Below are 24,231 nucleotides of genomic sequence, written 5' to 3'. Positions count from 1 at the left end.
GGGATTTCTACTTTCACTCAATTCAGGAGAATTGTTTCAGATGATAACACCTCCGGACAATACATCAGGTCTGTAGTTCTAGTGCCGTTCAGCGGTGAGTTTGTTGTTACAGCGAGGGACGAATTCCTTTCTGAGCCCTCGGCGGCCTCGCAAGAAACCACGTTGACAGCATTGGAACTTCACTTCCCAGCAAGCCCAGGGGCCTCTTTCCGCGCGAGGCATGACGGGCACCTCGGCCCACTCTCCTCTCTAGCGGAAGAACCTTGAGGCGGGACGCCACACAGCCTGACGTGAGGGCGCGCAGCATCCTGGGATGTGTAGTCTGGCTGGGACCCGGACGGCCCCTCGGATGAATGGGGCCCAGGCTGGCTGCGAACTACAGCTCCTCGGCCGTCTGCGTTGGTGGCGGCCGCGGGGGAAGGGGAGCCGCCGGCGGCGCCGAAGGAGAGCAGCGCTGCGGCACTGTGGGGATGTTCTGTGCCGCGGCGGACGCAGCCTCCCGGCTTCCTGGGGTGGCGGTTTAAGCGGGCGCCTCCTCTGCGCGCTCGCTCTCCTTTCCCCGCTCCGGCCATGCGCCCGGCCTTCGCGGTGGGCCTGGTGTTCGCAGGCTGCTGCAGTAATGTGATCTTCCTTGAGCTCCTGGCCCGGTGAGTGACCTTCGCGGGTCGCACCCCCGCTCGCAGCGCGCGGGGGCGGGGGTGGGACGGCCTGGGACCCGGCGGAGACGGTTGCGCCGTGGTCCTGCGCGCTGGCCGCTATCCTGCGCACCAGTTTGTCCGCATCCTCGGAGGGGAGCGCCGGGGGTGTTGCTGTCCTCACCCGCTCTCCACACACTGGGGGATTGAAGGCTGCAGAGTTTTTCTCGTGACGGGTCTAAGGTCGGCAGGGAGCTCGTGGCAGAACCCAGGGCTCCTCCAGCTCTTTTCGCGATCCTGTTAATGCCACACGTTTGACTTGAGCAAAGCTCTTTGACTTCTAACGCAGTCTGATTTTGTACTCACAGCAGAGAGTTTCATTAAGGTGGCCCCTAAAGCATTTGTTTTATTGGCCTTAGAGATGGTTTGAGTACTTGACCCAAACATACCTCCCGGTGATGTAGTCGAATGGATTCTTAACTTATTCACAAGGCCCGTCCACTTGACCAGAGAGAGGAATTCCAGCTTTTAAGATATTACAGTCTTTAGATTGAGAAACATGCATTTCGAGGCGTAACTTTATAAATTAAGAATGATTGTGACACTTTCCCAAAGGGAAACTAGGTTAGCTTTATTGAGGTGGCACTCAAATAATGTTGAGTAATGTGCAAAGTTCAGTGGGTAGGAGCTGTTGTTACAGAAAAGACAACAGGTAGACTAGAAAAGGCTCAGGACTGAATCTCAAGTCTTGGTTGGGTCCTCCCTTTTTCTGGCTGAAGAATAAACTCTATGCGGTGTCCTTTAGTGCCATATATCTGAATCTGCACATATCCACTGACCATCAGAACAGTCTTGTGTACCAAATAGGTCAGGAGTTACCTCTTTTACTGAAAGTGAAACAGGTCCCGAGAAGTGAGATGGTCTTTTACTACTTGTAGATGGCAGGGCCAGAACTAGAATCCAAGATACTTATACCCTAGTCCAGTACCTTTTGCAACCTCCCTGTTATTTTTGACCTGAAGCAGCCCACAGAATTTTGGTCAGTGCTTCACCTGGAGCCTACTAGAAACGTATTTATTTTGTTTTCATGATGCCATTGATTAGTCATTCTGAAACAATCCGTTTACTTAAGGTATGGGTTAATTTTTGCTATCACAGAGCTTGAAATCTTATGCCGAAAGTATTGATAAAGATCTGCCACCTATTTGGGGCATAGTTGGAGAGAGGTTTAAAAAAATAAAAAAAATTAAAAATGTATTCTCTTGTCAGTCTGGTATACTTCAGAGGAAGGTCATTTGGGGAAATTGATTTAAAAATATTTTAAAAAATGAGAAAATCAGGCCAGCCATGGAAATGAAGGTCAGAGAATAATATAAGTATATATATAAATATAATACTTGTGTTGAACATGCCGTTAAATCCTGCCAAAGGCTGTATGACGTCATAATATGCTAGCGCCTGAAGGCCCTCGTTACTAAGTGTGAGCTCTTGGCTAAATTACTTGATCTCCTGAGCCTGTTCTTTGAACTGTGAAAGGCCGGCGGTGGCTGTACCAGCCTTACAGGGTTTTGAAGGGTTCAATGAAATGCATGTGCAAAGCACCTGGAGCACACTGACTTTTTGTTTTTTAAGGTTTTTAATTTATTTATTTGACAGAGAGCGAGAGAGGGAACACAGGCAGGGTGGGGGGAGGGTGTGGGAGAGGGAGAAGCAGGCTTCCCGCCGAGCAGGGACCTGGACATGGGGCTCTGTGCCAGGACCCAGGCGCCCCAAACTGACTTCCTCTTGTCTCTAATAACTTCGGTTCCAGTAAGGGTAAACCTTGTTTTATAAGGTACTCCGGAAAAGTTGTGGATAAATCTAACTTTACGGAATGTTTTTGTGAGTTAGAGGAGCCTCTATTTAGAACGCTTAGAAGAATTTACATACACATCTTCCTCATCTATCTTTTTTTGTAAATCTGACCTTTTGCATACAGCAGTGGGTTTTCATAAAGCGGTGAGGGGTACATTTATTGTTTTAGTGAGTGGTGTACATCAGACCGAATAGCAGCTTTTTCCTGATTGGCTTGGGCAGCTCACTTCTTACTCTGTTAAAGATCAGTAAAATAAAAGCAGATTGGACCAGATGGTCTTTAAGGTCCTTTGTAGATTTGGCCTCCTCATAATTTTCTACTTTATCTTGGGACATCACAGTGGAAAGCTCATAAATTTTTATAGAGCAGGAACTGTGCTCTTATATGGCTTCCTTGGAACCATTATGTGCCCTAGGAAGTGCCAAGTAGAACACTAACTATAAATGGAAATGCTAGAGTGACTTGTAGGGAGAAGGAAACATTTTTCTCCATTTTCCCCAAATTGGAAAACAAATCTAGGTTTCTTCCTTTTGATTTTTATATCTATAATTGGGACCTATAATAAAAAGCACCACGCAGTGTACAAAACAGACATGAAGTCATGAATGGACGCCTTGATCTCCCTCCTGAAAGAGCTTGGAAACAGGATGCACACACATCAGCTGACTAGCTAGCCAAGGTAGCGCGTGTCTTACTTCAGGAAAACAATCTGGAACATTTTCTTTTTCCTATCTTATTTTATAATCAAGTGCACCATTTTGACTCAAATAGGAAGTTTCCTAAATCTGAAAGAAGTACAAAAGGCATAAACTTCTTTCTCTTCAAAGTTGCTTGTCTTTGAAGTAAAAATTTGAATGCTTACCAAAGAGAATTCAAAGTAAGAGAAACTGTTTGCAGTTGGTGATTATAATTTCTAAGGAGTAAAGTTCAAGAAAACAAGTGATTTAGGGAAAAGGATCCAAGTTTTTACATTGAAGTTTTAAAATGAATTATTAAAGTTAAAACAAATAGTTCCATTGGTAGCCGTACAACAGTGTGTTTCCCAAAAAGCTAAGTTGATTTAAAAAAAATTATGTGAGTACATTAGGGATATTTTAAAATCCTGTGGAAATAGAGACAAAGTAGAATAGCGTTGTCAAGGGATGGGGGAGGGGGCAATGGAGAGGGACCCTAATGGGTATGAGATTTCTTTGGGAGGTACCATAAAATGGTAATAGCCGCACAACTCTTTAGTAAAAAACACTGAATTGTAAAGAGTAATATAAAGGTGTCTGCAAACATCACTTATTTGCCCTGTGGCTCTGTGAGACTTACCTGAGTCAGTGCCATGTGGACCTCGGTGTCTTTAGCAATGAAATAGGCATAATTACATCTACCTCTGTAAAATAAAGATAAAAATTGTTAGGCCTTTTAAAAAATCCTGTGAGGAATACACTTGTAAAGTGAATCGGTTTTAGAAATAAATGATTTCTTTTTGTCTTTCATACAATATTTTAGGTCATATGTGAGGCGCCCTCACGTTCATTCAGCCGTTTGAGTAAAGGCCAGATACTGGGCCCAGAGAGCAGGGCATGAAGATGAATTGGACACCGTTGGTCCTCACCTTCCCTGTGTGGCACTGAGTTCTTAGTGTTTCATACTCTCATGTTTGCCTCATTCATTATATTGTCATCCCCTTAAGGGCTCAGGTCTCCTTCACATTGGGAGCTCCCCAACACCCAACTTTACACGTGATAGGTTCTCCTCAATTGTTCTGTAATTGAATTGGCCTCATCTTTTGGTAAAGAAAAAAATGAGTGGGAAGCAGGGAAGCTTGATGAACCCCATTTGGGCTAAGTCTTGTGTTAGCACTTTACATTTTCTCATGGAATCCTCAATACAAAATTAAAAATTTATCACTTGCACTTTATAGGGGAGAAAAATTGGTCAAGATAAATGTCTTTATCTTTAATTGAAGACCTTCCAGGGCGCAAGATCCTAATGTTAGTCTTTGCCTTTTTCCCTCTGTGGCACACTATTAAGCGCTTTTCAGGGACTGGCTTGTTTACTCTACAATAAACCAGTGAGATAGGCACTAATACTGTTCACATTTTAAAGATAAGGAAATAAGACTTAGATAGGGTAATTAACTTCCACTCTATAGGACTGGATCCTGCCCGTCATTGTGTAATTTTAACCACTTTGGGCGGTTCTCAGCCCTGTGATAGCATATGGGAACCACCTGCACATCTCATGTAGACACATACACACCCTCCCACACACATCTTCCAGCACTTTCCCCAGACCTACACTAGTGGTTCTCAGCTCTGGCTGCCCCTCACAATCAAGCAGAGAGCTTTGAAAAGTACAGGTTCCAGGGCCCTACCCCACAGCAGTCTAAGCAGAACTGGGGGGGAGCGGAGGGGGGGGGTGCTCCTCAGGCACGTGGGTTTCTAAAGAGCAGCCTAACCAGAGTTGAAAAGCACCATGCCAGGAACTAGCTAGAGCTAAAGTACCTTCTGTCACTCATAATTAGGCTAATGGTTTTAATTAGCTCTTTGAATGAGGTCGATGTCTTACGTGATTGTTTATGGCTTCTTGCAGTGTTTACCCTGTATCCCTTGAACATAAATGCTAAAAGTAATTGTTGAATACAAAGCAGTAGTTTTCAAGAACACCTTCATAGAGCCTAAAGAGTAGCCACAGTTGTTGCAGATGGCAAGCATAGCTCTGCACGAGAGTGGCTTATGTTCAGGGTTATCTATTTTATGCCTGATGGGTGTATTTAAGAACTTGTATACTTGACATTGCTATTTAATAATAGTACCACCAGTAGAGAACGGGGTTGTTTTTCTAAATAGCATTATATTAGATGTAATTGTACATTTATAATACAATAATCATCTAATCACTAGCCTCTGGTAAATAAATGTCCTTGATGAGAAAATGGAATATGAAGCCTGAGAAATGTGGAAGCTTCAGGGAAACAGAGACAACTGGTCACTTTGTACTTCTTCCAGTGACTGAGCAGAAGCCAATGGAGGACAAACTCCAAACCACAAACATTTTAAGTAACCGACTTTCGCAGAGTGTTTCAGGAGTGAGGTCAGAAGGACTTTTTCTGCCTTATAAATATGTTCCTAACAGATACTGTGGAAGACTCCTCATCCCTTAGTGGATCCCTGAAGAGGTTCGATTCAATTCCACCATTTGTGGAGTACCTAATATACTTGTGTTCAGGGCTGTGGGGAACAGTAGATGATAGTAGTGTTCTTCAGCCTTTTCTCATTATTGCTCCTTATTTCTCCTTACCCCTGCCAAAGACCCTTTGTCTGTAGACATTTTTTCCCTAATCACCCCCCGACAGATACGTTATATACTGGTTCATGTGCTGTATTTATATATACTTGATACTTCAAAAAAGAGTATGAATCTCCCCACCCCAAGAACCAGTCGTTGCCCCCAGGGGGACTTTCTCTAAGGTGATGTCCCAGTCACCAACAATGGGTGCTTGTCTTCTGTTGACAGTAGTCTGGGTGGTTCCTGGTCAGGAGACTATGTAAACATTCCAGGAGACCTGAGCATATTTCTGTGCTTGGGCTTTGCTGCTGAGGCTGACTAGGATTCTGACTAAAGCCCATTTGATGAAGTGAGTATCCCAAGTACATACGACCAACTTCCCACAGTTTACTAGAGAAGTTGTATCGTAGTTCTGAGAATGAGTGTTAGCACAATTCTTACTCATGGCCTGCTACACCTAGGGAAGAAATAGCAAGCTTGACGTTCTTCTCTGCGAGCTCTATTGATAGATGTGTGTGATCCATGGGATAGGAAATCTGAGATAAAGGACAGTGGGTAATAGAAATCAGTCCTCTCTGTTATTTCATACTATCAATATAACAAGTCTTGGTGCCCTTTATCTCAGCTTTTTGTACCTTATTTGCCTCTTTGTTTTTTTACTACACAGGAAGCATCCAGGATGCGGGAACATTGTGACATTTGCACAATTTTTATTTATTGCTGTGGAAGGCTTCCTTTTTGAAGCTGATTTGGGAAGGAAGCAGCCAGCTATCCCAATAAGGTATGGCACATTGAAGTCTCTTTTAGCCTTTGTTTTTTTTTGTTTTTTTTTAAAGAAGTTCAGGACTTTTCTGGTAACTAGATAGGAGTATGAGATATCCTTTTATAAGATCTGTGTCAAAGATATTAGAATAATAATGGTAATTCATTTTCTGAATTTAATATATTGTGAAACTCCGGGGAGCCTATTTTTAGAATAAAATTCCCCCTGCAACACAAAATAATTGTGACGGAGACAACAATGTGTATATGTGTGTAATATATGGTTGGTAAAAGGCTTAGTGTGACCACAATGTTTTTTAATAGTTAATGTATGCTAGCCTCATGTTGGTAAAGTTATCAAATACACTAAGAGTGGTATTATTGGTCCTTTTTAAAAATGAATGGGTCTGGGCAATAAACAAGTGGTGCTTATGCAGCCTCATGATATACTAAATGCCACTGAATTGTTCACTTTAAAATGGTTGATTTTATGTTACGTACATTTCCTCTCAATTAAAAGGAAGTGAATGGCAAGCTAAGGCAAAATTGTTGATTCCAGACACCCACCCGTTAGTCCAGATTTGCATAACTGTACTCAGGCGGCCAAATAGAAAACAAGACAGTTCTTCTAATAAACAGTGTATTGAAAATTCAACATTCTTGCTGAGAGGGACTGGAAATAAAAGTGTAATGCATCCAGTTGTGAGCATGTAGTAAGATCAGGACATGTAATCCTGTTGCTAGGGATTTTCCTGGTGTGAATGTATCCAAGGACTGGTTAAGGCTCTCGGTGGCTGGTGTTTTTTTACAACATTCCTGAGTAGCCTGCTATAGAAAATGTGGTTGAATTTTGTTATTAATATTGTGCTTTTAAATTTCCCAACATGATGCTAAGTATTCTGAGTAGGTTGTTTCTTTGTTGGCTTTAATATCTACATAAATTTTCGGTTCCCTAAGCCAGCATTTACATCATGGTAGAAGCCCCCACATTTTTTTTTTTTTTTTTTTTGGAAATCACTCTATAGTTTTATCCTATTTTCAAATTTTTATTTACATTTTAGTTAACATACAGTGCAATATTGGTTTCAGGAGTAGATTCAGTGATTCATCACTTATATGAAACACCCAGTGCTCATCACAAGTGCCCTCCTTAATGCCCATGACCCATCTACCCATCCCCTACCAACCTTCCTCCATCAGCCCACAGTTCTCTACTGTTAAGAATCTCCTATGATTTGTTTCCCTCTCTCCCTTTTTCCCCCCTTTCCCATATGTTCATCTGTTTTGTTTCTTAAATTCCATATATGAGTGAGATCATATGGTATTTATATTCTTTGACTGACTTATTTCACTTAGTATAATACACCAGCTCCGTCTATGTGGTTGCAAATGGTAAGATTTCTTTCTTTTTAATGGTTGAGTAATAATCCCTTGTATATATATACCACATCTTTATTCATTCATAAGTTGATGGACATTTGGGCTCTCTCCATAGTTTAGCTATTGTTGATAATGCTGCTATAAACATCGGGGTGCGGGCACCTGGGTGGCTCAGTCGTTAAGCGTCTGCCTTCGGCTCAGGTCATGGTCCCAGGGTCCTGGGATCTAGTCCCACATTGGGCTCCCTGCTGAGCGGGAAGCCTGCTTCTCCCTCTCGCACTCCCCCTGCTTGTGTTCCTGCTCTGGCTGTCTCTCTCTGTCAAATAAATAAATAAAATCTTAAAAAAAAAAAAAATCGGTGTGCATGTACCCCTTCAAATCTGTATTTTTTAATCCTTTGGGTAAATACCTTTAGTGCAATTGCTAGATAGTAGGGTAGTTCTATTTTTTTTTATTATGTTAATCACCATACATTACATCATTAGTTTTTGATGTAGCGTTCCATGATTCATTGTTTGCGTATAACACCCAGTACTCCATTCAGTACATGCCCTCTTTAATACCCATCACCAGGCTAACCCATCCCCCCACCCCCTCCCCTCTAGAACCCTCAGTTTGTTTCTCAGAGTCCACAGTCTCCCATGGTTCGTCTCCCCCTCTGATTCCCCCCCTTCATTTTTCCCTTCCTGCTATCTTCTTCTTTTTTTTTTTTTTAAACATATAATGTATTATTTGTTTCAGAGACACAGGTCTGTGATTCAACAGTCTTACACAATTCTATTTTTAAGTTTTTGAGGAACCTCCATACTGTTCTCCAGAGTAGCTACAGCAGTTTGCATTTCCACCAACAGTGCAAGAGGCTTCCCTTTCTCCACATCCTCACCAACACCTGTTCTTTCTTGCATTAATTTTAGCCATTCTGACAGGTGTGAGATGGTATCTCATCATGGTTTTGATTGATATTTCCCTGATGAGTGATGTTGTGTCTCTTAGCCATCTGGATGTCTTCTTTAGAAAAGTGTCTATTCATATCTTCTGCCCATTTCTTAAGAATATTTAGGTTTTTTTGTGCATTGAGTTTGATAAGTTCTTTATATATTTGCGATATTAAGCCTTTATGAGATATGTCACTTGCAAATATCTTCTCCCATTCTGTAGGCTGCCTTTTAGTTTTGTTGAATGTTTCCTTTGCTGTGCGGAAGCTTTTTATCTTGATGAAGTCCCAATATCTCATTTTTGCTTTTGTTGAAGTTGCTGGGGCCAAGGTCAGAGAGGTTGCTGCCTGTGTTCTCCTCTAGATTTTGATGGCTTCCAGTCTCACATTTAGGTCTTGCATCCGCTTTGAATTTATTTTTGTGTATGGTGTAAGAAAGTGGTCCAGTTTCATTCTTCTGCACGTTGCTGTCCGTTTTTCCCAACGCCATTTGTTGAAGAGACTGTCTTTTTTCCCTTGGATATTTTTTCCTGCTTTGTTGAATATTAGTTGACCATACAGTTGTGGGTCCATTTCTGGGTTCTCTATTCTGTTCCATTGATCTGTGTGCCCCAAATAGCCCAAGCAGTCCTGAAAAAGAGAAACAAAACTGGAGGCATCACAGTTCCAGATTTCAAGCTATATTACAAAACTGTGGTCATCGAGACAGTATGGTGAGAACAAGGATCCCCCACATTTTTTATTCCTCTGACTCCCCCCCCCCCGCCCCCGCCATTATCTCTTTCCATTCAGCTTGCCCCTAGCACAGTTCAGGAATGCATTCACTCTCGCCATTAACTTTTTTAATGGTGTCCTAGCTGGCTGGCCTCTTGCCTCCCACCCCTCCATCCCTGTATTTCGACTTCCTAGCATTGTATTGTGACACCCCCCCCTCACAGGCACTCGGGGGTCACCAGTAGGTTCAGAGGGAAGCCCAGCTCCCTAACCTGGCCTGTGAAGCTCCCCAGGATCTTGCCCTAACAATCGTACCTCCATGTGTGCCCCATAAAACTGGCTGTTTTATTTTCTATCTGTGAAGCTGCAGTCAAAATCTTGACATCATGGGGATACCATTCATCCCCAGGAGCAATTTCTAGGCCATGCTATGTAGACAGCAATGTGGAATACTTGGAATTCATTATCTTTCTAAAAGGCCTGGATGAACTCTGTCTCCAGATGGCTTCGTTTCAAGATAAGACTAAGAAAATTTGGCAAGAAACCTTGTGAAGTCACCAATAGTATTTTAGAGACTGTGAAATAGGTGTTCTCAGTGTTAAAAAAAAATTCAGCTGAGTAAATTTGAAAATCTAATTGGTTTTATTAAATGATTCATGAATCAAGCAGTATTTCATCGAGCAAGAAGAGGGGAGCTCCACTGAGCTAAAGAAGGGAAAGGCTTTTAAAGGCAGAGGGCATTAAAAAAAGCGGAAAGGAATTTATTAGCAAGATATGCATTGTTTAGGCAAAGTTGCCTCAGAAGGAGAGCAGACGGGGGGTCTATCAGAAAAGTCCCTAGTATTGACCAGGGAATTCTATGTTGACTGGATAAAGGTGACATTCCGGGGAGGGGGGATTGGTTGAAATTGCACTTGGGTAAGGAATTAAGTCTTGGTTTATTGACTTGGGTCCTTAACCTTAGTGGCACCATTTTGGGCTAGTGGTTTTCTTTTGAGCAATTGCCCCTTTTTGATCAGACTCTTAACTGAGAGATGTGATGAACATTTAAGGCCTTAGCACCACTCTCTGTTACTGCTCTTAAGTTCTTAAAGTTTTTGTTGTTTCTTTGTGTGTTATCCATAAGTCATGACCTTTTTGCTTAACCTCTGATATTCATAGGTCACAGCCTCAGATTCACACTCCTTTAAGTGGGTTATTTTCTTTGTTCCTTAGATGTTCCAGTCTTAGGGAGAGCATTTGCTCGATGTCCTGCTACATGTGTCTCAAGCTTTTGAAAGAATACAACACACTAGGGAGATTATAATCATTACATAAGTAGGATAAATACCAATATTTGGAGTGCAGTTTAGAGCCATGGTCCCCAAGACCCAAACCAATCAAAATCAAATAAGCCAAAGAAAGACCCTGTGGAAGGAGTCACCTTCTTAAGCCAAGCGACTTGTTCTTTGATCTTACCTGACTTTCAGCGTCGACAGGTGTCACGTAGAGGCTCAGCAGGTGGTGTCGACAGCACAGACACCGTCTTCGTCAGCCAATAGATAGTTCAGAGCTGTTCCGTTATCAAGGACAACTTTGGCTAGAGAGTTTAAGGGTATTTGTTGGGCTGCAGTTGCTTTAACAGGTTTTGCAGTAATTTTAAGAATTAAGGAGCAGTTCTTGATCCTAGCCTTATTTACATTTATCCCTAATCAGGGAAATAGAGACCTGTCAGAAGGAGTGAATTGTGAATCATGAATGTCCTCCAGTAGACACTTTAAAAAAAAAAAATTATTGGGCGCCTGGGGGGCTCAGTCGGTTGGGCGACTGCCTTCGGCTCAGGTCATGATCCTGGAGTCCTGGGATCAAGTCCCACATCGGGCTCCCTGCTCAGCAGGGAGTCTGCTTCTCCCTCTGACCCTCTTCCCTCTCATGCTGTTTCTCACTCTCTCTCTCTTAAATAAATAAATAAAAATCTTTTAAAAAATTATTTATTTATTTTGGGAGGGTTGCAGAGGAAGAGGGATAGAGAGAATCTCAAGCAGACTCCCCACTGAGTGTGGAGCCTGATGTGGGACTCGATCTCAGAACCTGAGATCGTGACCTGAGCCGAAATCAAGAGTTCAATTTGGCTCAACTGACTGAGCCACCCAGGCGCCCCTGGTAGGCCCTTTTTAACTCAACAACGTAAATTTAGAGGAGTCGACCAATAAGATGTCTTACTTTGTCTGTGAAAAGTTAGGAGCACAGTTAGATTTTTTTCTATCCTGAAATAAAAAGTTGTTTAAATTTCAGAGGTTGCCATGTTACAAGGACATTAGGATGACAAAAGTCTGGCAGTGAGGGGCTATTTTTGCAGAAGCAGAATGGACTTTATCCACATGTGCCACAGTCTTACAAATATAAAGGCTTAGAGTTACTTTTTTTGACAGTGCTTTCCATGTAATTTACATACTAGATAAGCCTAATTCATTTAACAAGTCCTTTGGAATATTTTAGGTCAAAAAGACTTCACTTAGAATTTGGTTTTAGGAAGTTGGTCAAAAATATTTTTTTTAAAGATGTTATTTATTAGAGAGAGAGCATGCTCGAAGAGAGAGCACAAGCAGAGGGAAGGGGAGAGGGAGAGGGAGAAGCAGACTCCCCGCTGAACAGGAAGCCCGATGAGGGGCTCCATCCCAGGACCCTAGGATCAGGGCTTGAGCCGAAGGCAGCCACTTAACTGACTGAGCCACCCAGGCGCCCCAATCAAAAATATTTTTAGAAAAGGTTTTAAAGCACTTGCCTAAATAGGATCACAGATTACTACAAAATCTAATACTTAAAAGGTAAAGAGAATTTTAGTCTTACCCAAATGACACCAAAAGCCCAAGAAAACTTTGTCCTTTTAATAGAAAACCAAATTCTAATTTTGTACCAGCTTACTTTTGATATTAAAACCCATTTTTAAAAATAAATTTATTTTAATCTTAACCAGGTCGACCACACATGAAAGTTCCTGTTTAAAGATTATTTTTCCACAAACCTCCTACAATATTTTTTCCCCCTACATCCCAGTTTTGTCTAATGTTTTTTTCCCTTTAAACAGTCAGCCTCATTTTAGGACAAAATTACTTTTTCTCCCCTTCACAAAAAATGTATTGAAAGAGGACTTTGGCTGCCTCCATTTTGACCTCAAACTTTCTAGTTGGGTTCTTCTTTCCAGCTTGTCTCTTGGCTCAGCTGAAGACCCTGTGGGCAAAGCATCCCATGATGGGAACCGAAACTGCCCCCTTGAGCAGTAGGGACTGCCCTAAGCTAGCGAGGTCCTGCCCCATGATTCACTTCAAAACAATGGTTAATTTGACTTTCACTGCCCCCCTGTACATATCCACCCACCTTTGCTCCACATTTTCTTATATATAAACCTTTTCAGCGCTTTGGAGATAGTCTCTCAGATGCTAGTCCCCTGTCTTCTGGGTGTTGGCCTCACTGAAATAAATTCCTGTTTCACCACCGCCCTTTCTCTGCCCTTGGGTTTTGTGAGCAGCCAGTGGCCAAACCTGGTCTGTTTGGGACCCCCGAAGCCAGGTGCTCTTGTGCCCCTGGGCCCCAGCTACACCATCTCCATTTCTCACATCTTTTTCTCCTGAAAACACATCCTACTTTCCTACTATACGGAGATGTTTTCCTTATTTTTAGTAGATTTAATTACATATATTTGAGTTCTTAACCCTGAGAAACCTTAATTTCTAGTGAAAACTAAGAAGTAAACAATTGTGAGCTGTCAGTTTTACCAGCATTTTTTTGAATTTGAATTTTACGAATACATTTCAAAAATTTTAAAAGCATATGCCTTTTTAAATTTGCCAATGGAGTATTAACATATCCAAATATCTTTTAGTGTCTCTGTAATAAGAAGCCAAAAGTAGATCAACTTACGTTTAATAGTTAATGTTTTGGTATTTTGTCTTTTTTGGAAATGATTTAGATTTTATTTTTTTTTAAGATTTTATTTATTTATTAGAGAGAGAAAGCACCCAAGCACGGGGAGTGGCAGGCAGAGGGAGAGGAAGGGGGAGAGGCAGACTCCCTACTGAGTAAGGGAGGGGCTCGTGATCATGACCTGAGCCCGAGGCAGACGCTTAACCAACTGAGCAACTCAGGAGCCCCAATCTAGATTTTTTTTTGTTTTTATTTTACTTCCAGTTAGTTAATATACAGCGTTATACTAGTTTTACATGTACGATATAGTGATTCAGCACTTCGATACATCATCCTGTGCTCATCATGACAGGGGCATTACTTAATCTCTGTCACCTATTACCCCATCTGGTAATCATCAGTTTGTTCTCTGTAGTGAACAGTCTGTTTCTTGGTTTGTCTCTTTCGCTCTTTTTCCCTTTGCTCATTTATTTTGTTTCTTAAATTCCACATATGAGTGAAATACGGTATTTCTTTTTCTTACTTCACTTAGCATTATACTCTCTAGCTCCATCCATGTCATTGCAAATGGCAAGATGTCATTCATTTTTATGGTTGAATAATATTCTGGTGTGTGTGTGTGTGTGTGTGTGTGTGTATGTGTGTACCACATCTGTATGTATTCATCAGTGAGTGGACACTTGGGCTGCTTCCATATCTTGGCTATTATAATAAATAATGCTGCTTTAAACATCGGGGTGCATATATCTCTTTGAATTAGTGTTTCTGTATTCTTCGGGTAAATACCCAGTAATGTGATTACTGGATCATAGGGTAGTTCTGTTTTTTTAGTAATTTATTGTTATGTTAATCACCATACATTGCATCATTAGTTTTTGATGTAGTGTTCCATGATTCATTGTTTGTGCATAACACCCAGTGCTCCACGCAGAATGTGCCCTCTTTAATACCCATCACCAGGCTAACCCATCCCCCCACCCCCTCCCCTCTAGAACCCTCAGTTTGTTTTTCAGAGTCCATCGTCTCTAATGGTTCGTCTCCCCCTCCGACTTAACTCCCCTTCATTCTTCCCCTCCTGCTATCTTCTTTTTTTTTTTCTTAACATATATTGCATTATTTGTTTCAGAAGTACAGATCCGTGATTCATCAGTCTTGTACAATTCACAGCGCTCACCATAGCACATACCCTCCCCAATGTCCATCACCCAGCCACCCCATCCCTCCCACCCCCACCACTCCAGCAACCCTCAGTTTGTTTCCTGAGATTAAGAATTCCTCATATCAGTGAGGTCATATGATACATGTCTTTCTCTGATTGACCTATTTCACTCAGCATAACACCCTCCAGTTCCATCCACGTCGTTGCAAATGGCAAGATCTCATTCCTTTTGATGGCTGCATAATATTCCATTGTGTATATATACCACGTCTTCTTTATCCATTCATCTGTTGATGAACATCTTGGCTCTTTCCACAGTTTGGCTGTTGTGGACATTGCTGCTATAAACATCGGGGTGCACATACCCCTTCGGATAGGGGTAGTTCTATTTTTAACTTTTTGAGGAACCTCTAGACTGTTTTTCACAGTGGCTGCACCAGTTTGCATTCCCCAACAGTGCAAGAGGGTTCCTTTTTTCTACATGCTCACCAACACCTGTTGTTTCTTGTGTTGTTAATTTTAACCATTTTGACAGGTGTGAGGTGATATTTCATTGTAGTTTTGATTCACATTTCCCAGTGATCAGTAATGTTGAGCATCTTTTCTTTGTCTCTTGGCCATCTCTATGTCTTCTTTGGAAAAATATCCATGTCCTCTGCCCATTTTTTAATTGGATTATGTTTTTTGGGTGTTAAGTTTTATAAATTCTTTATGTATTGGGGTACTAACCCTTTATCAGATATGTCATTTGCTAATATCTTCTTTCATTCCATAGGCTGCCTTTTAGTTTTGTTGATTGTTTCCTTCGCTATGCAGAAGCTTTTTATTTTGATGTAGTCCCCATATTTTTGCTTTTGTTTTTCTTACCTCAGGGAACCTGTCTAGTAAAAAGTTATTACAGCCAGTGTCAGAGAAGTTACTGCCTGTGCTCTTTTAGGATTTTTATGGTTTCATGTCACATTTAGGTCCTTAATCCATTTTGAATTTATTTTTGGGTATGGTTTAAGAAAGTAGTTGAATTCTTTTGCATGTTGCTGTCCAGTTTTCCCAACACCATTTTTTGAAGAGGCTGGCTTTTTTCCATTGGGTGTCTTTCCTGCTTTGTCAAAGATTAGCTGAGGTTTTCTGTTCTGTTCCATTGATCTATGTGTCTCTTTTTGTGCCACTACCATACTGTTTTTGATTACTACAGCTTTGTAATATAACTTGAAGTCTGGAATTGTGATGCCTCCAGCTTTTTTTCCCCCCGTCCCAAGATTGTCTTGGCTATTTGGAGTCTTCTGTGTTTCCATAAAAATTTCAGGATTGTTTGTTCTAGCTTTGTGAAAAATGTTCATGGTATTTTGATAGGGATTGCATTGAATGTGTAGATTGCTTTGGGTAGTATAGACATTTTAACAATATTTGTTTTTCCAATCCATGAGCGTGGAATGTCTTTTTATTTCTTTGTGTAGTCTCTTCAAATTTCTTTCATCATTGTTTTCTAGTTTTCAGAGTACAGGTCTTTCACCTCTTCGATTAGGTTTATTCCTAGGTATCTTATTTTATTATACTTGTAAATGGAATTGTTTTAATTTCTCTTTCTGCTGCTTTCATTATTGATGTATAGAAATGCAAGAGATTTCTGTAGAATGATTTTGTATCCTATAACTTTACTGAATTCGTGTGTCCGTCCTAGCAGTTTTTTGATAGTCTTTAGGGTGGTCTTTATGGGTAGTCTATTTAGTCTTTAAGGTAGTCTTTAGGGTGTGGTAGTCTTTAGGGTTTTCTATACACAGTATCATGTCATTTGCAAATAATAAAAGTTTTACGTCTTTCTTACCAATTAGGATGTCTTTTATTTCTTTTTGTTGTCTGACTGCTATGGCTAGGACTCCTAATACTATGTTGAATAAAAGTGTTGAGAGTAGGCGTTCTTGTCTTGTTCCTGACCTCAGGGGAAAAGCTCTGTTTTTCCCAATTAAGGATCATGTTAGCGTGGGTTTTTTCATATATGATCTTTATTATGCTTAAAGGTGGATGTCTTTAGGTCTAAAATGAGTCTCTTATAGACAGCATGTTACCTCTAAACCTACTTTGTTTAGGGTTTTTTTTTATCATGAATGGATGTCGTACTTTGTCAAATGCTTTTTCTGCATCCATTGAAATGATCATATGGTTCTTTTCTTATTTATGTGTTGTATCACGTTGATTGATTTGCAAATATTGAACTACCCTTGCAACCCAGGAATAAATCTTACTTGATCATGGTGAATGATTTTTTTAATTTATTGTTGGATTCAATCTGCTAGTATTTTGTTGAGGATTTTTGCATCTGTGTTCATTAGAGATATTGGTCTGTCGTTCTTTTTTTGTGGTGTCTTTTTCTGGTTTTGGTATCAGGATAATGCTGGCCTCAGAATGCATTTGGAACTTTTCCTTCCTTTTCTGTTTTTTGGAATAGTTTGAGAAGAATAGGTTTTAATTCTTCTTTAACTGTTTGGCAGAATTCCCCTGTGAAGCCATCTGGTTCTGGACTTTGTTGTGAGTTTTTTGATTACTGATGCAACTTCTTTGCTGATAATCGTCTGTTCAAGTTTTTCTATTTCTTCCTGTTTCAGTTTTTGTAATTTATAGGTTTCTAAGAATTTATCCATTTCTTCTAGGTTGTCCAATTTGTTGGCATATAGTTTTTCATAATCTCTTAAAATTGTATTTCTGTGGTGTTGGGTTTTATTTATCCTCTCTCATCTGTGATTTTATTTATTTGGTTCCTTTCTCTTTTTGATAAGTCTGGCTAGAGATTTATCAATTTTATTGTTTCAAAGAACCAGCTCCTGGTTTCATAGATTTGTTCTATTGTCTTTTTAGTTTCTACACCATTTATTTCTGCTCTGATCTTTATACTTTCCATCCCCCTGCTGGCTTTAGGCTTCATTTGTTCTTTTTCCAGCTCCTTTAGGTGTAAGGGAAGGTTGAGATTTTTCTTGCTTCTTTAGGTAGACCTGTATTGCTCTAAACTTCCCTCTTAGAACTGCTTTTGTTGCATACCAAAGATTTTAAACCATTGTTTTCATTTCCATTTGTTTTTGTGTACTTTTTAATATCTTCTTTTTTTCTTTTGAAAGATTTTATTTGAGAAAGAGAGCGCAACAGAGAGAGCACGAGCAGGGAGGGGGGCAGAGGGAGAGGGAGAAGCAGACTCCCAGCTGAGCAGGGGCCTAACATGGGACACGATCCCAGGACTCTGAGATAATGACCTGAGCTAAAGGCAGACCCTTAACCAGCTGAGCCACCCAGGCACCCTTTAATTTCTTTCCTTATTTCCTGATTGACCCATTCATTGTTTAGTAGCATGGTACTTAACCCCCATGTATTTGTAATCTTTACAGATTTTTTTTTCTTGTAGTTGATTTCTAGTATCATAGCCTTGTGGTCAGAAAAAATGCATGATAAGACTTCAGTCTTTTTGAATTTGTTGAGGCTTGTTTTGTGGCCTAATATGTGATCTGTTCTGGAGAATGTTCCGTGTGCACTTGAAAAGAATGTGTAATTCTTCTGTTTTAGGATGGAATGTTCTGGATACATCTGTTAAATCCATCAATTCCAGTGTATCATTGAAAGCCATTGTTTCCTTGTTGATTTTCTGTTTAGATGATCTGTTGATGTAAGTGGGATGTTAAAGTCCCCTACTATTACTGTATTATTATCAATTAGTTCCTTTATATTTGCTATCAACTGCTTTATGTATTTGGGTGCTCGCATGTTGGGTGCATAAATATTTCCAGTTGTTATGTCTTCTTGTTGGATTGTCTATATTATTATTTTTTAGTGTCTTTCTTTCTTCATCTCTTGTTACAGTCGTTATTTTTTTACAGTCTTTGTTTTAAAGTGTAGTGTGTCCAATATAAGTATTACTACAGCTTTCTTTTAACATCCATTTGCATAAATGTTTCTCCCTCCCTTCACTTCAATCTTTAGGTCTAAAGGTGGATGTCTTTAGGTCTAAAATGAGTCTCTTGTAGGCAGCATATAGATGGGTCTGGTTTTTTTATCCATTTTGTCACCCTATATCTTTTGAGTGGAGTGTTTAGTCCATTTAAATTCAAAGTAATTATTGATATGTATTTATTGCCATTTTATTACTTGTTTTCTGGTTGTTTCTGAAGATTTTCTCTGATCCTGTCTTGTCTTTCTTTCTTGGTTTGCTGGTTTTCTGTAGTGGTAATTTGGATTTCTTTCTTTTTATTCTTTGCATATTTATTAGTGGATTTTGATTTGTGGTTACCATTAGGTTTGTATATATAACATTTTCTGCATATAACAGTCCATATTAAGTTGATGGTTGTTTAAATTTGAACTTATTCTTTAGTCCTCTCCTCACATTTTAGGTATATGGTGTCATATTTTACATCCTTTTATTTTGTGAGTTCCTTGACTGATATTTTACAACAATATTAGTTTTTACTGCTTTTGTGTTTCTTACCTTCGTATTGTCACTTGGTCTTTCCTTTCCACTTAGAGCCCCCATTAATATTTCTTACAGGGCTGGTTTAGTGGTCAAAACTCCTTTAGTTTTTGTTCATCTAAGAAACTCTTTATCTCTTCTTCTATTCTGAGCGATAGCCTTACTGGATAGAGTATTCTTGGCTGCAGATTTTTCCCATTCAGTGCTTTGAATATCTCATGCCACTTCTTTCTGGCTCACAACATTTCTGCTGAAAAATCCCTTGGTAGCCTTATGGGGTTTCCCTTGTATGTCCTCTCTTGTCTTGCTGCTTTTAAGTTTTTTTCTTTATCACTATGTTTTGCCATTTTAATTACAATACGTGTTGGTGTGGATCTCCTTTTGTTGATGTTGGGGATTTTCTGTGCCTCCTGGATCTGGATATTTCCTTCCTCAGATTAGGGAACTTTTCAGTTACTATCTCTGCAAATAAATTTTCTGTCCCCTTTTCTCTCTCCTTGTGGAACTCCTATAATGCAAATGTTATTACATTTGATGGAGTCACTGCATTCCCTAAGTCTGTTCTCATTTTGCATAATTCTTTTTTCTCTTTTGTTCAGCTTGATTACTTTTCCATTACTCTATCCTCTAGGTCATTAATTCATTCCTCTGTTTCTTCCAGCCTGCTGTTCATTGCATCAAGCATGGTTCTCATTTGATTTATTGAGCCCTTTATCTCTGCTGTGTTATTTGTTATTGCTTTGTTAAGGGTCTTACTCATGTTTTCCACTCTTTTCTCAAATCCAATAAATATCTCTATGATCATTATTTTAAATTCTTTATCAGGCATGTTACTTTTATCTGTTTCACTTAGATCTCTGTCCATGGCCTTTTCCTGTACTGTCATTTGGGACAGATTCCTCTATCTTCTCATTTTGTCTAAGTCTCTGTGCCTGTTTCTGTGTCTTAGCAAAGTCAGCTACATCTTCTGTCCTTGAGGGTGATGGCCTTATGAAGCAGAGGTCCTGTAGTGCCCTGCAGTGTGGTGTCCCCTGTTACCCAGGTCCTGCCACTTCAGGGGGTATCTCTGATGTGTGCGGCATGTGGTCTGTTGTGTCCTGGCCACGTTATCCTTCAGGCCGGTCGTCTGCAGGGGCTTTCTTTGCGTCATGTGGGCAGTGTTTGGTGTCTGGCCCGAATGTGGTGCATTTTAACAAGTTGTGCTCTGTTCTGCTTATGAAATGAGACCTCTCACCACTGCCGCTGGAACCGAGCCCCTGCCAAACTCCCAGTTCAGGAGATGTGCTGTGGGCAGGGGTTTGGGCCGGTCTTCTGGGGGAGGGGGCCCGCCTCATTGGGTTTGAGGAAAGCATGACTGGGATGGGCCGTTCCAGCAGTGTAAGCCGGTTAGTGTCAGTGCTGGGCTAGTTCCCGGGGGTGGTGGTTCTGTGTTTATGCTAAGGAGCGGGGGAGGGAAATGGCTCTGCCAGTTTCTTTGTTGTTCCCGGAGGGGTCTCTCTGTGAGTTCCCCCTCTGGAACAGGTCTGAGATGAACAACTGACCTCTACACTGTGTGCCCCAAGCACTCTTCAAATCATTGTTTCCATGTTGTATGTCCTTGGACTGTCTGCCCTGCTTTCTCTGCAAGAGCAACCCCAGTGACTCAGGGCTCTATCTGACCCAAACCCACTGACCTTCAGAACTCCAGACTTTAAGCCCCACTGGTTGCGAGAACTCAGGAAATTCAGCCTATCTCACTTTCTAAGCCAGTTGCTATGGGGATTTATTTTCTTCATGGCTCCCACGTGTGTTAGTCTGTCTCTTGCCCTTCTCTGCAACAGCAGCTCCTGGAGTCATTTCTCTCCCAAACCACACATCCACATTTCCTACCTTCTTCCATGTGGCCCTTCTCTACCTTTAGTTGTGGAGTCTGTTCTGCCAGTCTTCAGGTCAATTTCTGAAATATTTAGGATAATTTGATAGTTATCTAGTGTGAGGTGAGCCTCGGGTCCTCCTACTTCTAGAAATGATCTAGATATTTAATGAAGTTAACTTAATTCATCATTTAACCTAATTCAGCAAAACTTTAAGGTTTTAGGTTACCAAAAAAAAAAAAAAAGGGAAAACTAAGTAGACATAAATATTTTTGAAAAGTTCATTTATAAACTTTTATCTTGTTTATATCTAATTTACTTGTCCTTAATAACTATGTTTAGATGACCTATAAAAATGGTATTAAACATTAGACAAAGTCAGCCATTATCCTGAGCTATTAATTTTTGTTGACAGATCTTGGAAAGGACAACATGAACTTATTTGGGGGCTACTAAACTGAAGTAGAAAAGTTTTATATTTAGTGTTGGTAACTTTAAAGACATGTCTTTTTAATTAAACCATCCACCTTAAACTAGCTTTTATATCAAATATTTTTTTCAAACCATGTGACCTTGAAAAATATTTGAGTTAGTTTCTTTCTTTTTGAGAGTTTCAGAATACACAATCCTTACATGTGCTTGCCTTCAAACCAACTAAATAGAACTCTTTTACAAATAAATTGTAGCAATACCACCCAGAAGTAGAAAATACCACAGAGCTACAACACATAAATATAGACACATGAATATAGGACAGATAGCCCTTATAGTTTTAAATTACTGCCATGAAGTAGGTACAGAATTTACTAGTTATAAAAGTTAGATCTCAGTTGTTTTTCTGGTAGATGGAATAAGGTTATCAGTCTAGATGGCCAAAGCTTTTTTAGTATTTGTGAAGACACTTAAGATTTGAATTTCTCCTTGGCAAGTCAAGTTCCAAATGACCTCTCTCTCCCCTTTGTGTTTTTTCTTGACAAGAATTACCACTCTGAAGTTTGTATTTTAAAGAGATGGACTGGAAAGGATTTCTTAGAAAAGACCAGTAGAATGTTGAACATTTACGTCTTAAAGACACAGGGAAAGAATGCAAGCTTCTCCTAGAAGGACTTTTGTTCCCTTAAAGTCAGAAGTTTTACACTTACAAGTCTTTTGAGATAGGGGAGGTTGGGGGATTGGCAAAAAGGTTTGGTAATCTTTGAATTGTTTTGGAACTACACCTCTGATCCTGTAGAGACTAGATTTGTGAGACAGGGACAGCTATTTTTAATTCTTCTAAGAATGTCTTCCTTCTGGGTGCCTGGCTGGCTCAGTCGGTAGGTAGAGTGTGCAGCTCTTGATCTCTGGATTGTGAGTTTGAGTCCCATGTGCGGTGTAGAGATTACTTTAAAAAAAAAAAAGTCTTTCTCTCTGGGTTCATATAGCTTAGGAGAAAAGTCCTTAAAAAATTCCTATCAGGCTCTGAATATCAGTTTCCAATTTGACCAAATTCCTGATTATAAAGTTATTAAATCCTTTCAAATATTTTGCCAGGGCAAACAGTAAATAATTCTGGCAGTATTAAATAACCTCATGGATCCAAGAGGTGCCCTCAAAGAGGGCATAAGAGATATCCTCTTCAGAATATTTAGAGTCACTCCCAATGATAGCCAAAGAAAGAACCAACAACCTGCATACTCCAGACAGGCAGAGAGCGAAGCCAAGTTCTTAGGATATATGGACTGGATTTGTGATGCAGGATTTCTTTTCCTTTAGTGCCCGCGGCTCTTGGTCATGCTGCTTCGAAGAATGAAGAAGTAGACCAGCTGGAGACTGGTGGGCAGCAAAGCAAAGTTTATTAAGTGATAGTACAAAGCTCCCGAAGAGGGAGGTGGGCCTGAGAAGGTTGCTGCCAGAGTTTCTAAATCTAGGGGTTTTGATGAAAATGTTGGTGGGTTGTTTTAATCTGATTAACCCTCCATGCACCTGTCACCCAATCAGGTTTTTGTCCACACGCTCATCTACCTATCAGGTAGTTGTTCACAGGGGGAAAGGGTGGAGGGCTCCTTCCAGGGTGGTGTAAAATCCTTTTAAAGGTAGTTTTCTCTTACGGCTGGGGTGGGGGTGAGGGGTGGGCCTAGTTGCTGCTTGCCTTTCTTCCAACTATCCATTATTTGTAAAGGAAGGGACAATGTGAATTTTTATTTTCCTCTCTCAGCTGGGCTCAGGAAGTGATATAGTTACAAAAACTCTTGAAGATCCTCCCCAGGTTTGAGAAATTATTCAACTGTGGACTTTAGTTTGGCCTTTGACTAAGGAGTGAAGAGTATTGCCTATAGCCTCAACTGGTTTTCTTCTAAAAGTAACTGTTTAATAGTCTCTTTAGAGTGAAAGGCAGTTCATAAGAGGCTGAGTAGGATGAGTACTCAAAAGACAGAGGGGAACAGTAGCAGTTACGTCAGTTTTACAGTCATTTTAGGTACTTTTTCTCATTTTCATTAGCTGTTTACGTGTGTCTTTTAGTGAGACTATTTTGGAATTTTGAACCTTTTGGAGGCTTCTGCTTGCCATTTAAAACAGATGTCCCATTCTGTTTAATTTGGGAACCCTTGCATTCAAGGGCATTTCTTAAATGACCTTATCTAATTGGAACATTCTCCATCATGGCCATTGCAAATTCTAGGTTCTTTTTAGTCCTTTATTTCTGTAGCTGTTCACAGCTTCCGGCACCATAGTTTTTAGACTTAAAATAAGCGGGTATGCCAGAAGGTGGCATGCTTGATTCTGTAGAATTTAAGGACCCCCAAGCTAAGCCTTTGTTTACACACACACAAAAAACAAATATGTGTACCTTAACACACCAGTAGTAAGTAAGAGTTGTTCCTGTGGACTAGCCAAGAGAAGACCATGGGCAAAACCAGCAATTTGTTGGGTGGACTAAACCAGTAGACTCCATTCAGGGAGACTATGGACTGGAAATGGGTAAAGGATTAAACCACCAAACCCTGGTAAATGGGGAGTGTGGCCTGGAACTGGGGAAGGGATGCCAATATGGAATTGCAGAACGAACCAAGGGCCAAGGACTGGCGCTCTGTTAGAGGCTCCTGTTTGTCTAGATCTGTTAACCCTGGATTAGGAAGCTAATTAGATGGGTACTTAAATGCAAAAAGAGTGGAGCTGAAACCAAGAGGGACTTACCAACGGCCCTTGGAAACAGCGAGAAAGACAGAGAACTCAAATGGGTTCTTGGGGCACCACGCCTATGTTTCTCCTTGTCCCTGAATGCTGTCAGAAGTTTGCTTTGGATCCTGATGCTGCCACCAAGTGTGTTCAG

The 24,231-nt window shown here is 40.5% G+C and overlaps 1 protein-coding gene across 1 annotated transcript in view; it reads left to right on the top strand.

Annotated features, from left to right (window-relative positions):
- Positions 1-354: 354 nt before the first annotated feature.
- The window catches only part of SLC35B4 (solute carrier family 35 member B4), a 41,463-nt gene continuing 17,586 nt past the window's right edge, over positions 355-24,231 (top strand). Inside the window, exons 1-2 of the mRNA XM_028106370.2 lie at positions 355-647; positions 6,437-6,550. Coding sequence (XP_027962171.1) covers positions 571-647; positions 6,437-6,550 — 191 coding nt within the window. The 5' untranslated portion in view covers positions 355-570. The remainder of the gene's footprint in view (positions 648-6,436; positions 6,551-24,231) is intronic.

Source organism: Eumetopias jubatus, unplaced genomic scaffold (genome assembly GCF_037043125.1).
Source record: "Eumetopias jubatus isolate StellerSeaLion01/CBP00866 unplaced genomic scaffold, mEumJub1_p1.0 scaffold_14, whole genome shotgun sequence".
Taxonomy (NCBI): domain Eukaryota; kingdom Metazoa; phylum Chordata; class Mammalia; order Carnivora; family Otariidae; genus Eumetopias; species Eumetopias jubatus.
This window is presented reverse-complemented; position numbering and strand designations above follow the sequence as displayed.